This window comes from Felis catus, chromosome B4, assembly GCF_018350175.1.
Source record: "Felis catus isolate Fca126 chromosome B4, F.catus_Fca126_mat1.0, whole genome shotgun sequence".
In the NCBI taxonomy this organism is placed as follows: domain Eukaryota; kingdom Metazoa; phylum Chordata; class Mammalia; order Carnivora; family Felidae; genus Felis; species Felis catus.
Genome location: NC_058374.1, coordinates 110,756,507 through 110,772,506, shown reverse-complemented (window position 1 = coordinate 110,772,506; position 16,000 = coordinate 110,756,507). Strand labels below are relative to the sequence as shown.

Here is a 16,000-nt window from a genome sequence, read left to right as displayed (position 1 = left end):
GCACTGGTAAACTGTATGTACTCTTACGTAAGGCCAGCCCCTGTGCTTGACGCCTCGATCTCCCCACTTCTTGCCTTCTCAAGAACATTGCTCCAGCAATTAGTTGCCTCTCTTCTGACCTACGTCGCCCAGTTGCACCTTCCTGCTGGATCAGCCCCAGGGGCATACACACTTCCCAGTGCTCCTACCAACTTGCAGAGAAAACTCTCCCCTCCCTCAAGTCCTTGCCAATTACTACCCCACTTGTTTTTATTTATTCATTTGCTTATTGGCTCCCCTTTGAAGGACAGCTCTTTTAAAGAGCTGTCTACATTCACCATTTCTAATTACTCCCTCATGTTCTCTGAAACCCACACCCCACTGGCTTTTTCCTGCACCTGCCTCAGTAAAACCGTTTTTGATAATGTCACCAGTGACCTGAACTCTGCCAAATCCAGTGGTCAGTGCTCAGTTCTGATCTTACTTGACCTGTTATGAGTATTTGACGTAGTTCGACCTCATTCTCCTTAACCTAACTTTTCTTTTTTTAAACTCGGCTTCCTCCTACTCCTTTGGCTACTCCCTGAGATTCTTTTGTGCTTTCTAAATCTAAATCTTCTGCCAGACCTTTTACAGTTAGAGCACTGTAGGACCCAGTCCTTTGTTCTTTTTTTTTTCCATTTGTACTTATTCCCTGGATGGACTCAGCCACTCTTTGCTTAAAATTCCATTTATACATCAGAGGCTGTCATTTATGTATCTAGCCCAAACTTACCTCCTAAACCCAGATTCAAATATCATGACCTGGTATCATCAGTAAGATATCTCAAAGACATTTCAAACTTCACACGCTCAAAATTCGACTCCTAATCTGACCTCCAGACCTTCCCCACCATCAGCCTTCCCACTTCAGCTGATGGTAGTACCATCTTTTCATTTGCTCAAGCCAGAATCCTTGGAGTCACCTTTGACTCTTTCAAATCACACTCCAGCTATCAGGAAATCTTATTGGCTGAGCCCACAGGAGACATCCAGAATCAAACCAATTCTGGTCAGTGCATTGCTACAGCCCTTTCTTGCTTGGGTGATAACGATAGCCCTTAAGTGGTCTGTTTCTTCTACCTATTGCTACCCTAAAGTTTGTTCTCACCACAGTGAAGTGATTTTTTTTAATGACTTTTTTTCTTTCTTTGAACAGTTTGAGGTTCACAGCAAAATTGAGAGGAAAGTACAGAGATTTCCCATATGCTCCCTGCCCCTACACATGCACAGAGTGGTATGTTTATTACAACTGATAAACCTGCATTGACACCTCTTAATCATCCAGAGTCCATAGTTCATGTTAGGGTTCAGCCTTAATGTTGCATTCTGTGAGTTTGGACAAATGTACAGTGGCCAATATCTACCATTATAGTGTCATACGGAGTATTTCCACTACCCTAAAAATCCTGTGTTCCACCTATTCATCCCTCCCCCTACAATCTCTGGCAACCGCTGATCCTTTTACTGTTTCCATGGTTTTGCCTTCTCCAGAACGTCCTAATAGTTGGAATCATACAGTATGTAGGTAGCCTCTTTGGATTGGCTTCCTTGATTTAATAATATAAATTTAAGTTTCCTCCATGTTTTTTCATGGCTGGATAGCTCATTTCTTATTAATGATTAATATCAGTTAACATTTTAATAAAAATATACGATTGTCTGATATGCCACAGTTCATCCACCTGCTGAAGAACATTCTGGTTGCTTTCAGGAAATCATTTGCACGATTTAGTCTTCATTTCAATCCAAGGGAGACAGTGCTATGAACAGAATGACCCCTCAGTGTTCAAAGTAGCCTTAACCAAACTTAAACAGGATTACTGCTAGAATAGGTCACGATGCTAAAACAATGAAAAGGCTTAGGTTTTGTTTACAAGCCACTCTTATCTATGTAGGTAGCGTTGTACTCTCAGAAATTTTGTAAATGCTGATGTTCACTTGGTCCAGTGTGACACCTAGTTAGTGTGAAGATATTAGTTGAAAATAATCCAGTGTTTTTAAAAAGTACCTGGCTAGCTACATAAATAGGAAAGGTTTCTAGTCATGTGCACATGGACTTGTGTAATTGTAAGATGCCATAGACAAATGTTAACTCCTAAAAGATTACCGTCACATTTTAAAATGTCTTCAGATATCCATGCCTTTGTTGTTTATTTTTCCTGGAATGCGTGTCCCTTCTTTGTCCACTCTTGCAAGCTCCTCCTTGTCCTCCAAAAGCCAGCCAGAGTCCCATTTTTTTTTCTGGCTTTTCTTGGCACTGTCTTCCTGCCAAGGGGTTCTCCTCCTTTAAGGTTAATTGATTAATTGCTTCCTTCTTTGTGTTCTCAAAGCATTTGTCATAGAGTGTGTGTGTTCTTTATGCACCTGCCTCTGAGTTTCAAGGGCATCTTCATCACCTTTGTTTCTCTAGTGACTGGCACAGTCCCTGTTTCATAATATGTGCTCAATAAATTGGATTTGAATTTGAAGCATTAGACAGTTTTTACTTTGGTCACTGATTCATCCAGCCAATATTTACATAAAGAGCTCTTAATGTGCAAGGTGCTGTGTTGTGTCTTATAAGGATAAAAAAAAATAAAAAAATAAAAGAGAATCGGGTGCCCAGGTTCTTAAAAACCTAGAATCTAGTGTAGTAAGAAAAAATAAGTCCTGCATAAAAGTAACTACAAAACATGGTGGGATTTTCAAGGAGAAGTGTGTGTGAGCACACGTGTGTGTGTGTGTGTGTGTGTGTGTGTGTGTGTGTGTGTGTGTGTGTGAGAGAGAGAGAGAGAGAGAGAGAGAGAGAGAGAGAGAGAGAGAGAGATCGATCATGCTAGGGTTCAGGAATGTCTTCCTCTTCACTAAGGAAATGTTTTTCCTTATTAAGTGGTTTAAAAGCTGTGATTAAAAACGATGATTCTTTTGATGTCTCTTAAATGAGGTTAAATTCTGTCCCAGATCTAAAAATACATCTCTCTCCCTCACTTGGAGTACTATCATATACTATCGGATTTAAAGCACTGCTCAGGGGTTGCTGCTACTTGCCAAACAGTCTACACTTAAAGTATAGAAAGCCTTTTTTGGTGCCTTAAGGTATGAATTTCATACATTCCTAGTTTAAAAAAGAAAACACCGTTAGTGGTAGATCCTTTATAAGTTGCTACATGTTCGTTCCTAATTGCCATTAGGAAATTGGCCTTAGAAAGCTTTTGACAAGATGTCATTGAATGAACAATAATGTCATTGAAATGAAAATCCAAACCACATTTTAACAGACAATTTTTTAAAAATTTGGTCAGCATATTTTGAACACTCAGCATTTAAGTTATATTTAAGGCAGTAGTTTTTTGTTTGTTTGTTTGTTTGTTTTTTTAATATAGATTGTCCTTTCCACCTTAAGGTATAAGATGCAATCGTTTGAGTGATTACAGTTTTTCACTGGTCATCACCAGCAGTTTTTCTGTTTTCATCTAGACTTGGATTGTCACTTGCATTTATCTTCAGCTGCTCCTATTTAACCCTCTGGTCAAAACTAAAGGGCTCTGCAGGAACCGTGTGACTGATGATGTGAAAGACGTTACAAAATTGGTAAGTAAGGAATGCTTTCGATAGCTGTGAATGTTTGTTTCTTGTGGTTTTTGAAAAAGACTTCATTTTTTTCCTGTCCCAAGTTAGTATTTTTCTAAGACAAGGAGAGAAATCCTGGAGTTATTCTGAAGGGCTTATAGAGAGCAGGTAGGGAGATATTTAAGGTCATGGAGAATCTGTGGGTAAAATTGGTACATCACTGCGGTGACTTTGTTTCTTTGCTCATTTTTTCATCTCCATCACAGGCAGTGAAGGACACCGAAGAGTTCTCTTTGTGCTGATGTGGCAGCACCAGCTTGTTCCCCATTTTCTCTTTTGTGGGTTCCACAGTGTGTCTTATCCCCCTCCACATGCCTTCCTACTATTCTCTAACAAGCCTAACAAAAAAGATCTGAGATGGCCATTCTCCCCTTTCCAACAACACAAAGACCCTGTCACATGTGGGTGGGTGGGTGACCCGTGTGAGAACATAGCTGGAGGAGTGGTTTGTTACCCAAATGTTGAACGACTTCTCTCCCACATTTGCCACATTGGAACTCTTCTCTCAGCAAAAGCAATCTTACACCGGTGCCCCTTGGTCACTGCCAGTTTCATGCCACCATTCTCTTAAAATGCACACCACAGAGAGGGAGGTAATACAGCATCTGGAATGGATTCTTCCCAACTCTCCTGATGTAGGGGAGATTTTATGTGCCCACTTGAGCGGCAGTATGTGATTTCAGGATGAACAGACTTTGAGAAGCGTTTTCACAAATTCCTGGTAGCCAAGTGGCATTCTGTTACTTGAAAACTGTCTAGAGAACAGAGATGATACGAGAATAAGGAAGAGATAAGGGTTGTGATATGGAGAAAAGAAAGTGCTATTTGTTGAGATACTTCCCTACTCTTTATATGCGTTTCCTGGTTTATATTTTATTTGGGGTTCATAGCCAAACTTCAAAAAAAAAGTTTAATACTAGGGTCAGAGTCTTTCTGGCTTAGGCTCAATGCAGAATTAATAACACACACACACACACACACACACACACACACACACACACACAGGCAATTTATGTGGATTCCTTAGAAAGATGCCCTGGGGTCCAGGCTTAAAAAGTATTCTCTGATGCAATACCTGAAGATATATCAACACACTTTATTCAAGGGGCTGGTGATCAAAGCAGTGCACCATTTTCCTGCTATCTGCCCTGCTAGATATTGGGTATAAAGATGTGGTAAGGAAAGTTGATTTTGTTTTTTAAAGAACATAGAGCATGGACCTATTCCTCAAGTTACTTGTTAATTTGTGATCCAAGAAACTACACTAAAAAGAAAATATATGCTTATATTCTAAATTTTATATCAACAGAAGGCACTCATTAAATGTTTGTTTAGTGAATGAAGACCTGATGAGTTTTGCTGTGATAAGCATCGTGATCACCTGTGGTGCTTATTAAAATTACAGGTATCTGGGCAGCACTCCAAAAAACTGATACAATGATCAGTCTGAGTAAGGGCTCCAGGCGTCTATATTTTATTTTTTTTGTTTTTTTTTTGTTTTTTTTTTTTTTTTTCAACGTTTATTTATTTTTTTGGGACAGAGAGAGACAGAGCATGAACGGGGGAGGGGCAGAGAGAGAGGGACACACAGAATCGGAAACAGGCTCCAGGCTCTGAGCCATCAGCCCAGAGCCCGACGCGGGGCTCGAACTCCCGGACCGCGAGATCGTGACCTGGCTGAAGTCGGACGCTTAACTGACTGCGCCACCCAGGCGCCCCCAGGCGTCTATATTTTAAAGAAATTTCTGAAAGATTTAAGGACTCCTGTCCTAGATGATCTGTTCAGTCAACATTTGGAAACCAAAGTGTCTTGATCCTAGTATGTCCCAATTCTTACTATGACTAGCTTTATCTGTGTTACGTGAATTTATATGGATGTCAGATTAACATGAGTCTCAAAAACATGCTTAAAGTAGTTCATAGCTGGGAAATTACAGTTCTCCTGGGGATGCTGGTATGACCGTGGAACTGGGGATGAGCAATGGAGACCTGCAGTGGTCTTAAGGGGCAAATGTCAAGTATATTGGCAATGAATCAAAGTTGGAAGATGATTGTATATTTGACCATAGGCCACGCACGTCCGAGATTAACTTGGTATTCAAGGAAAATTACTAAGCATTATTACTTGCTAAGCGTTGAAGGAATACTACTCACTAAGCACTACTTCCTGTGAAATGTCAAACTAGTATTTTGAAGTGGCCTAAGTAGGTGTTATGAGCACCTTCCAGGATTTTCCATCCTTGTCTTTAAACATCTGCTTATTCTCCGTCTGTTACCTGTCAGGTGATACAATGAAAAATGGCAAGAAGCATTACTGAGAAAAGTACCTGGAAAAGGGATAACTTGTTAATGTTGACACTAAAATATAGTTCCTCACCCCAAGGGCAAATGTGAAGTCCTAAGACTGAAAAAAGGTGTTTGTTTTGTTTTGTTTTGTTTTTAACCCCTTCCAGCAACTGACTTGGGAAATATTTTAATTTCAAGAGTTGATTTAGTGAAATTAGTGTGTTTACTTTGGATTAATGAAAGAAATCAAGTTAATAAAAACTTGGACTCAGATTACTCCTAAGTACAGATTGACATGATTCACACCCCATATTTCATAGAGTAGGAAGTAGAAAAATAATCCTTGACCTCAAAATGTTCATAATCTAGTTTGGGAGATAAATCACCTCTATAAAAATATGAATACATATCATTAATACCACAATAATAAGACATGCATGGATGCCATTTAAAAGATTTCGTGGTAGGAACACCTGGCTGATTCAGTAGCGTGTGAGACTCTTGATCTGGGGGTTGTGAGTTCAAGCCCCATGTCGGGTATAGAGATTAGCTAAAAATAAAATCTAAATAGATATAATTTATTTTGTGATGTACCAACCTGTGCTGATATATTGGTTAAGGAATGGATTTTGGAATTGGTGGTAGACCTGAATTTTTTTTTATAAGTTTGTTTTGTTTATTTATTTAGAGTGTGTGTGTGTGTCAGAGTGAGCAAGGAGGGGAGGGGCAGAGAGAGAGCATCCCAAGCAGGCTTCATGCTGTCAGTGTGGAGCCCGACACTGGGCTCCATCTCAGGAATCGTGATATCATGACCTGAGCTAAAATCAAGAGTCAGCCCCTTAACCGACTGAGCCACCCAGACGCCCTGGTAGACCTGAATTTAAATCCCAGTTTTTTGACCTTAGATGAGTAACTAACTACCTTTCTAAATCTCAGTTTCTATTTCCCAATCTTGTCTTATAGATTAAATAAGAGAGAACGTATGTACAGATTTTTAAATATAGTTATTGCCAGATAACTTCTTTGGGCCTCAGTTTCCTCATCAGTATTAAGATTAATAGTACTTCACAGAATGATTTTTAAGGATTCAATCAGTTAGTAGAACAGTGTTAGGAACACAGCAAGCACCTGCTAAATATTAGCTATTAGTGGTAGCTATTAGCTATTAGTGGTAGTTGTGGTGTTGTGGGATCATAGGATACTGGAGCTGAAAGAGAACTTAAGAGATAATCTAGACAAACTGTTTCATAAATAAAGAAACTGAGACCCAGGAGCAGGGAAGCACAGCTCCTGGCCCCATTTACCAGTGATGTGCCTTCTACAACATTGATTTTCAAACTGGCTCCTAGAGCCTGCTCAGCCATTCTGCTTTTGTGTATCTGGACTCCCAAATAAGACTTGATTTGAAAAAAAAAAAAAGAATTGAGCTTCTGAAAAAAATGTTGGAAAGTCACTGCTGTAAGCCAGCATTTGTAGGATATCATCTGAGAATCATTCAATCATACTTTTTTAGGGTACTTAATGAAAGTACAGCTATCAGAGCTCTACTGCAGAAATACGGAGTCTCAGCTGGGGGAGATGGGGTGTAGGAACGGTAATGTTGCCAAGTAGCAGCCTAGGTGATAGGGTGCCAGGACTGCTGAAGCCATAAGACTTGTTAAGGTTGGGGTTTTTTTCATCTTTGGGCAGGGGGAGAAAGTGTTCTCATCCTTACTCATGAATTTCACTAATTCAGACAGCAACATGAGTGACTTCAGAGTTGTATGGATACAGATAATCACAGCCTCACTCTAAAGTAGAGTGGGGCGGAGCATCTTGAAGTCAGGCGTACTGGCTTGTTTAAGCGTCAGCTCTGCTGTTACTTTGCTGTGTGATCTTGGACAAATAAATCCGGGATTCAATTTCTGGATTTTAAAACGAGGAACAAGGACATGATCAGTAGTTCTGAGTCTAGGATTCATAAACTTCGAACTCTTACAAGTGGAGCTCCAGACTGTGCCTCTGTACGCTTTATGCACATTTCTGGGAACAGGGTATATAGTTTTAATTTCCCAGAGAAGCCTGTGATACCCCTCCACCCAAAGAGAAGCACTACAAATCTTCTTGGAAGCCCTTTTCAGCTCTGCAATTCTTTCATTTCATAATGATACTTTGTGTGGTTGCACCTTTCAGAATAATTCAGTAATGCCTGGACTCCAGGAGGTTGCATAGAACAAGAGGTAATTGTTCTGCAGGCATAACCTTGGTATATTCTATTTGGGAGAAATAAAGTAGGTTGACAGTACCTTTTTACCTTTGCTCACAGTAATTTCTTTTGACTGAACTCATTTCTTCACAGTCTCTACCGATTCTGCCTCGGCATTAGGTGGCAACTTGCACTGGGGCCCACCAACCTGAAGTCTGTTTGCTTGGGGTGATTCTCATGTCACAGAAGCACATGATTTACGACCTTAATGTCATTTTTTTTGTGGTTTTTTTTTTTTTAATTTCTTCTTGGATCCTTTGTGCTGTCTCTACAGTCCCTATGGTTTTCATTTGAAATCCTTCTGGCATGTTTGCTCAGCATAATAGTTCATCTATTTACAGAACATTTTGCTTTGTTTCTAAAAATGTTGCAAGACTTGTTTTAAATGGCAAACTCAGACCTACCTAAAGAAAAGGTCAAGTGTCTGGGAAGAGGATGAATCAAACTTTAAAAACTTGTATCTGTGGGATAATTAGGCTACAGCTTTTAACAGTTGTGTTAATATAAGGAGGCATACAAATATTGAAATAGTTCAAATTAGTTTCTCCTTTTGTTCTTCCTACTGTTTCTTTCATTTGCGATCATGGTGTTCTTCCATTTGGGGGTATTTGATTAAATGTGACCATGTTGCTTTTTAAAACCCTATTTATTGTAAAATATCTTTTGAATAATGTTTAAGGCAGGCTGCACTCCCAGCCCCATCTTATAAAGGTGAAATTACTCTGTCTTTCAAGGTCAGTTTACAAATCAGTGTAATACAATTAAAACACAGGAATTTATGGTTTTCCTGGTCTTGTGATAGGCACTTATTTTAACATAATAGGAGTTCAGCATAATGGGAGATCATAAAATATCTTAGATAAATTTCACTTCGGACAGTTTTGAATAATTCTGATTTTTATTCTTCAAATGCAGAGTTCTTCAAATAGAATTCTTGCCGCATAGGTTTTTGTTTTTTTTGGAGCTTTGAAGAACAATGGTTTGACAACTGGATAGTTTTTAAATTTTATTAGTTTGCTATATTTGGCATTTTAATTTCTTCTCCTGTGGTCAGTAGAAATCTTCTTTTCCATTTAAAACTAAATTTTGGACTTTCAGTATTCAAAGAAAGGACAGAAGTATATTAGAAATAATATTTGTAAAACTAACAAGTATGTGGCCTGCTATATTACCAAGCATGTCCAACTTACTGTGAAGAAAAAAAAAATATTTTTTCCTTTGTAGGATGACCCACTTAGGTACTATGTCTCCTACTCCTTGACTTTTTAAAGCAGTAGTTACTGTGTGAGTATCCAGGTACCATGCAAAGCACATTGTCCCCTTTAATCATTACAACCCTAGGAAGTAATTCTTTTTACCCCCTGTTTATTGATTAGGAAGCTGAGACCTAGTGATAAGTGACCTGATCATCCTTATCTGGAAATAGGAAGCTGAGTGGAGAGGTTTGAACCTGTAACTGTTTCTGGAACACAAGAACCTAGCTAATAATGTATGATGTCTTAATTTAAGCTGTAAATTTAAATAAACTGAGGGTTGATTGGGGGGGGGGGTGAGAGGGAGGGGAAAGTGGGTGATTAGCATTGAGGAGGGTACCTGTTGGGATGAGCACTGGGTGTTGTATGGAAACCAATTTGACAATAAATTTCATATTAAAAATAAAAATAAATTTTAAAAAAATATGTAAATGTCAACTGCAGTTTTAAGAACTATCATTGTAACCTCTTGAATTTTACTTCCTAAGTAGTAGTCACATGATGAGGGAGTGAATATAATCTAGATGTTCTTTTAATCTCTCTCTCTTTCTCTCTCGTTTTTGTTTTTGGAGGGAGAAGAGTCTTCTAACTTTTAGGTATTCTTCACTGAGAAACGATGACTCAGAAAAGTCATCTTCAGGCATCAGAAAATTGCCATCTTAACTTTGTTTTAGTTGCTAATTGAGTTATTATCAAAAAACAAATACCTGTGAAAACTGAAGACAGTTGTCCTGGTGAATTAGATTGTTAGTATTAACAGGAGATGACTTACAAGGGAAAATTTAAAAAGCAAAAAGCTTCCTCCTGTGTTATTTCTGAAAACCAGCATTACACTAAGCTGTACATGAATGAGTAGGCTGTGATATTTAAATATGAGCATAGATTTTTTTCCCCCCTCTACAGCAGCAACTCTTTAACTTCTCTGGGTCTGAAACTCTGGAAACTGTGGACTCTTTTCCCAGAGGCTTTGTTATGTGCAACATTTTATGTACAGTGTCAAGGGAACCGTGAGTTACCACTCCTGTATTTTGATTGTTGCCTTGAACTTGGGGAGAACAATGGAGACAAGTATGTGTCTCAGCAAAGACATTTAAGAAGCCACTATTTCATAAGATTTAGAGACCTCAACGACATTTGAATTATGAGTTCCAAAGATTTTAGATTAGCGATCTAGAGAGGGCATTAAATGTTCTAACCTTGAGTTCTTTTTCTCCTGAGTCCAAACACCTTTAGGGCCTGCTATGCAGCCAGTGACAATTTGGCATAAAAAAAAAACTTTCTCTTGGCTGAGTTTTCAGGATTTCTGCATGCTGCCCCTTATGCATTTTTTTCTTTGTTCTTCCCAGTGTCACTGAGTGTGGTCAGTCCTCAAGACATCCAAAAAATACAGCCAAAGGGGCCCATCTAGTAGAGTGGGCCCATCATAAAGTGACTTGTGTTGCTGTTTTATGCATTTTACAATCTGGCATAGTACTGACATCCTCATCCTCCAAATCACAAAGCTCACTGGGATAATTTGGCGTTCAGTAAAATTTTTAATCAGTTAAGTTCCATTTCATTATTTTATATTTTGCCCTGAACTTATTTTAGCAACTAGATTTGTTTTCAGAATCTACAGTTTTGATTACTTATCTGTTTGACCCTACCAACGGGCTACTTCCCTAGATTCTAAGCCTCGTTCCTGGGTTTTTGTTTTTGTTTTGTTTTGTTTTCAGCTTCCAGTCTCTACAGGAATATTTAATACATGTTGAGCACTTTCCTAGTGGTCTTCTAAACTGTTCCTGGTCTCTCTTCTGTCCCTGCTGTAATCCATCCTTGCAGACCAATCTTTCTGAATTTACTATCCCATCCCTCCCTGCTTAGACATTTAATGCAGCACCACTTCTTCTGTGAAAAAGTTAGATCACACTCAATTTTCAGTAACTAGTTTGTTCCCTTTATTTTAGAGACAAATAGAGGTTCCATAGAGAAGAAACGATGTGTCTAAGGAAGAAGTGACTTGCTGTAGGGTTCTGGTAAAATGTGTCTTACCGAACCTCACTGTCTCCTAGTGGGCTGCCTTCACCCAACACTCAAGTCCTTCTCTCATGTAGCTTTTCTGGCATATTTCCTACCTCTTACCTGCTGGAGCTTGATTTATCTGTCCACAATTTCCCAAACACACCTTGTGCTTTCCCATTTCTTTGTCTTTGCATACGACCTCTCCTCTAGGTAGGAGAAAATTGAGGCTAAAGTAGATTAAGGAACTTGCCCAAGATCTCTGAGTTACCAGGCTGAGGGCCTGGATCCAACCCGAACAGTGTATTCCCAGCACCTGTGCAGTGAGTCCTACATCAGACTAACTCAAAGGAACATCTAAACTCCGGGCCCAAGGCTCCCTCTATACTGTCACACTTTCTATAATGATCCATGTATATCAAGCTGAATTTATCACAAGGTTATCTGTGCTGAGTGCTCTTTAACACACTCTTGTGTGCTTGGAACGTAATACAGTAACTCATGAAGCAACCATAAGAATCTACAACTTGACTCCCTAAGTTCTCCCTAAATTCTCTTCCAAATATAATTGGAAAGGAACCAATGTAAGCTGAGAAAATAATAAAGGGGGACTGCCCTATAGATGACTTACTGAGCCCAGCACGTGGGGCCAGGTTTGTGTCCTTCCTGCATCTGGAACTCTTGAGCTCTGCTACCTGGAGACACCAGTTAACCCCTCTGGGCCTCCATGTCTTCATCTATAAAATAGACATAATAATATATGTCTCATGAAGTTGTGGCAGACTGTACATGAAAATTTGTTATGGATTATGGAGCATTTTTAGAAATACTATTACTTTTCATCCTATCAGAAATTAAATATCAGCAAATCAGTTTAATGCAGAATTTGTTATTATATACCCCTTCCCCCCAAGTAGTAAAGTATAGAGATTTCAGTGTGTTGGTCAGAGAACTTCTTGTAAGGTTTCTTTGACTTCTTTGAACCAATTTATATATATAAATTAATAATAAAATTAATTGACCATATATCCCTTATATTTCTTCCTGCTTGTTAGGAGTATGTATATATGTACTCAGGTCCTAAATTTGCTGAATACGAATTCTGTCAATTTTATAAAGATGGTTAGAAATAGATAATGTAAATTATCCTGAAGAAGGGGCTAGCAGGTTGTGTTCAGAACACCTGCCACTTCTTGTCCAGTTCTTCCATCTGGAATGGCTTTCATTTACAAGGTTGGCTCATAACATAATAGAATGTTGTTGCTTAATCTAATTCCAGTTTTTACACATGTGGAAGTGTCCACTGTTTCTTTGCCAGCAGGGCTTACATAAAATGACTGGGTAATTTTGCCTTTCAAACATGGGGATGAAGATCCAAAAAACAAAAGAAATCATGGAAGCATGGGGAGAAATTTGAGAGGAAGAACGTACCCAGGACAAATGTGCAGATAGTACATGAAATGTGTAGTAGAACAAAGAGGAAAGGGAGGCACTGCTGTCCAAGATCTGAGTTCTAGTTCTCGTCCACACTCCTCACATCGTAGCTGTGTGACCTCTTTGAGCCTCAAGTTCTCCGTCTGTTAAGTAGAGATAATGTGTCACAGGGATCGGAAGACTAGATGTGATGAGGCAACATAAGCCCTTCATGAGCACAGTGCCTGGCACATACTACATATTCAGAAAAGGTTAGGCTCCAGACTAAGGTGAGTGTAAGACAAGTAAGATGTACCCTTGGAGGTAGAATGGTGGTAAGCACGAGGGAGCAGTCGCTCCCTTGGCTCCCTTCTGACTACTTATGCCTGTGCCTAGATTCTTTTCTCACCAAATTTTTCTCAGATTCTAGAAGCTATTGGCATGGCCAGGAAGAAACATACAGATTGTGTTACGGGAGACTTGTCGGAGGTGACCCAGTCCAGCAAACGTGAGCAAGATCCTAGCTTAATGTGGGGAAGAGCAAAGTTTTGGGATGTATTGAAGACGTAATAGTGCAAAACCACACTTTTCCACCATATGTTGTCTTAAGACTCCATGGTCTGAATCAGTTGTTGGCTGTATTCAGCTGGAAATGGTAATAGTGGTGGCATGACCGAGCTAGTACTGTTTGTAGGAAAGGAGATCAGGGAATCTAGAACTCTAAGACACCAGGATATATATTCTAGAAGTCAGTTGCCAATATATCTCTCAGTAAAGAATCTAGATTGTGTTTATGATGTGTTTGGCACATTCAGTTAGTTCGTACATTGACTATTTGGGCATGGGTACTTTTATCTCCATTTTATAGATGAGAGAAACCAAAGTACAGAATTTAGCTTTGGTTCCAGATCAGGTGTTTGGTCAACATATGCCACAATGACTGATAAAAATGTGTTAGATATTTTTTAAAAGCCTGTGAAAGAAGCTAGGTAAACAGTTGAGACCTTTCTTAAGTCCTGGGGAAGCAGATTAAGCTCTCTCACAGAACTGAATCTTTACAAGTTAGGTTAGAAAGCACTTGGATCTCATAAGTAGTAGTTCTTTGGAAGTTTCACTGACATTTTTTTCTAGGATCAATAAATTCTCAAACTTGCATCAAAGTCATCTAGAGAATTTGTTAAGTAAGATTCAGTAGGTCTGATGTGGTCTGAGAAGTTACATCTCTAGCAGGTTCCCTGGTGATGTTGACACATCACTTTGAAAACCACTGGCAAAAGAACCCAAAACAAAGAAGACACATCATATTATTGATTCTTTGGTGAGACAGTAGGAAACTAGTCCTGGGAGGGAATTCCAAGACCACAGGTAAATATTGAAATTTAGAGGTTTCCAAAATTCAATGGATTATACTTAGCCACTCATTATTGAATTTGGAGTCCAAAAGACTTGTATTGTCACTTTCTTTTTTTTTTTTTTTTTTTTTTTGAGAGTGCCTGTGATTACAATGGGAAATCAAGAAAGGAAAATCACTATGTAAATATTGAAATTCAGTGGTAACTTAACAACGATATGACACGTGTGTATGTGTTTTCCTCCAAACCATTAAAAATAATGATTAATTGATATATATGAATTTTCTCATGGATTTTTTTTTTCCTTCTTTGTTTTTCTTCTGGTCTCTATAGGTGGCAAATCTTCCAAAAGACTATAAGATAGCCCTCAAATATGTCCCCGGGATGGATGTTTTGGTATGTAAACTGTACATTTCTGTGTTTCTTTTTCAGAGCTGACAAAAGAGATGAGAACATTCTATTGAGACAGGAAATTATCTGCCATTTAGGAGTTTACTGATTGTTAGTAATTGAAGAAGGTATTTTTGGAATTTGACTTGCATAGTTGTTTTTGGCTTCTTTTTTTTTTTTTTTTTTTTTTTTTTTTTTTTTTTTTTTGAGCAAGCAAGAGCAGAGGAGGGCCAAAGAGAGAGAATCCCAAGCAGGCTCTGTGCTGTCAGCAGAGAGCCCACTGTGGGGCTCAAACCCATGAACCATGAGATCATGACCTGAGCTGAAATCAAGAGTTGGGCACTTGACTGACTGAGCCACCCAGGCGCTCCATAAATATGTATTTTTAATGAAACATTATAAATACTACCATGCCTCTTTCCTATCTCCAGTGGTCCCCACTTTGTCTCGTACAGGCAATTTGACTCTTAGGAACAAGTATTTTGAGCTGGAATCTTTCATTCTACCATGTGTTTTCAAGTCATGGCCCGAAGAGTTGTGTTGAGTGCAACAGTGCATAGTAACTCTGCTCTTTCATATTTACGGCAAACTATGCACCCAGAAGATACTGTATTTTTTGCATATTTTCATATTTATGTTAATTGCACTGTAGTACATATACCACTTTGCAACTTGCTTATATTTTGTGACATGCCTTTGACCTATAATGTGCCGATCCACAATGATTCATTTTAACTATTGGATTGTGTTCCTTGACTTAATTTAAAATCATTTGGGTTACTCTGCAAGTAAACATCTTTCCACGATTTATGAAATGCTTATTATAAATCCACCCTGTGCAAGTTGTCTTAGGCTTTGAATACTTTTTGTGGCTTAGTCAATCAAAATGATGACCATTTTAAGTGTGTTACATCACTAAGTGCTTGTGCTTAAAAAGTCATTCAAAGACTATAAGGTTATTTTCAAGAGAATGTCAAAGGCCAATTTTCATTAAGCAAGTAAACATTTTAGCACGAGCTATCTAAAGTTCCTTAGAACTCCTTAGAATGTGTTTCTTCATGTTGAACCAGATACCCTCAAGTTTAGGTTAGTGTCTGTTCCACTGAATTAGGGGGAGTTCTCTTCAAATAGGAATGTAAAATCATAGCAGCTTGAAAGTTAATTCATCTATTCAGTCGATCACTCAGGCAGCAGGTACAGTATTTGTTAGGAAAAGTTCTGGAGCCAGCCCTTTGGCAGACATTTTAAGGAACAAACACATCAATTAGCTTTATGTGCAAAAAATTTAATAACTAGGTGAGGGGGACTATCTGGCGTTTTCATAATGCTTTTTTTTTTTTTAACTTTCATGATGATTTCACGTATTTATTTCTTTGGATGGTTAGAAAAACCCTTCAAGGAAGGCAAGACAGCTTCTGTGATTTGTATGGGTT

The 16,000-nt window shown here is 38.7% G+C and overlaps 1 protein-coding gene and 1 long non-coding RNA gene across 9 annotated transcripts in view; one reads left to right on the top strand and one right to left on the bottom strand.

The window, feature by feature from the left end:
- The window catches only part of KITLG (KIT ligand), a 100,507-nt gene that overhangs the window by 45,747 nt on the left and 38,760 nt on the right, over positions 1–16,000 (top strand). For 6 of the 7 annotated variants that reach the window (XM_045060760.1, XM_045060758.1, XM_045060757.1 and 3 more), the window contains 2 exon segments: positions 3,478–3,591; positions 14,511–14,573. In XM_045060760.1, coding sequence (XP_044916695.1) covers positions 3,478–3,591; positions 14,511–14,573 — 177 coding nt within the window. 7 annotated transcript variants of the gene reach the window in all.
- Positions 9,757–16,000, bottom strand: part of LOC123386671 — a 31,376-nt gene continuing 25,132 nt past the window's right edge. For both annotated transcript variants that reach the window (XR_006600933.1, XR_006600932.1), the window contains exon 3: positions 9,757–12,989. This is a non-coding gene — a long non-coding RNA (uncharacterized LOC123386671). The remainder of the gene's footprint in view (positions 12,990–16,000) is intronic.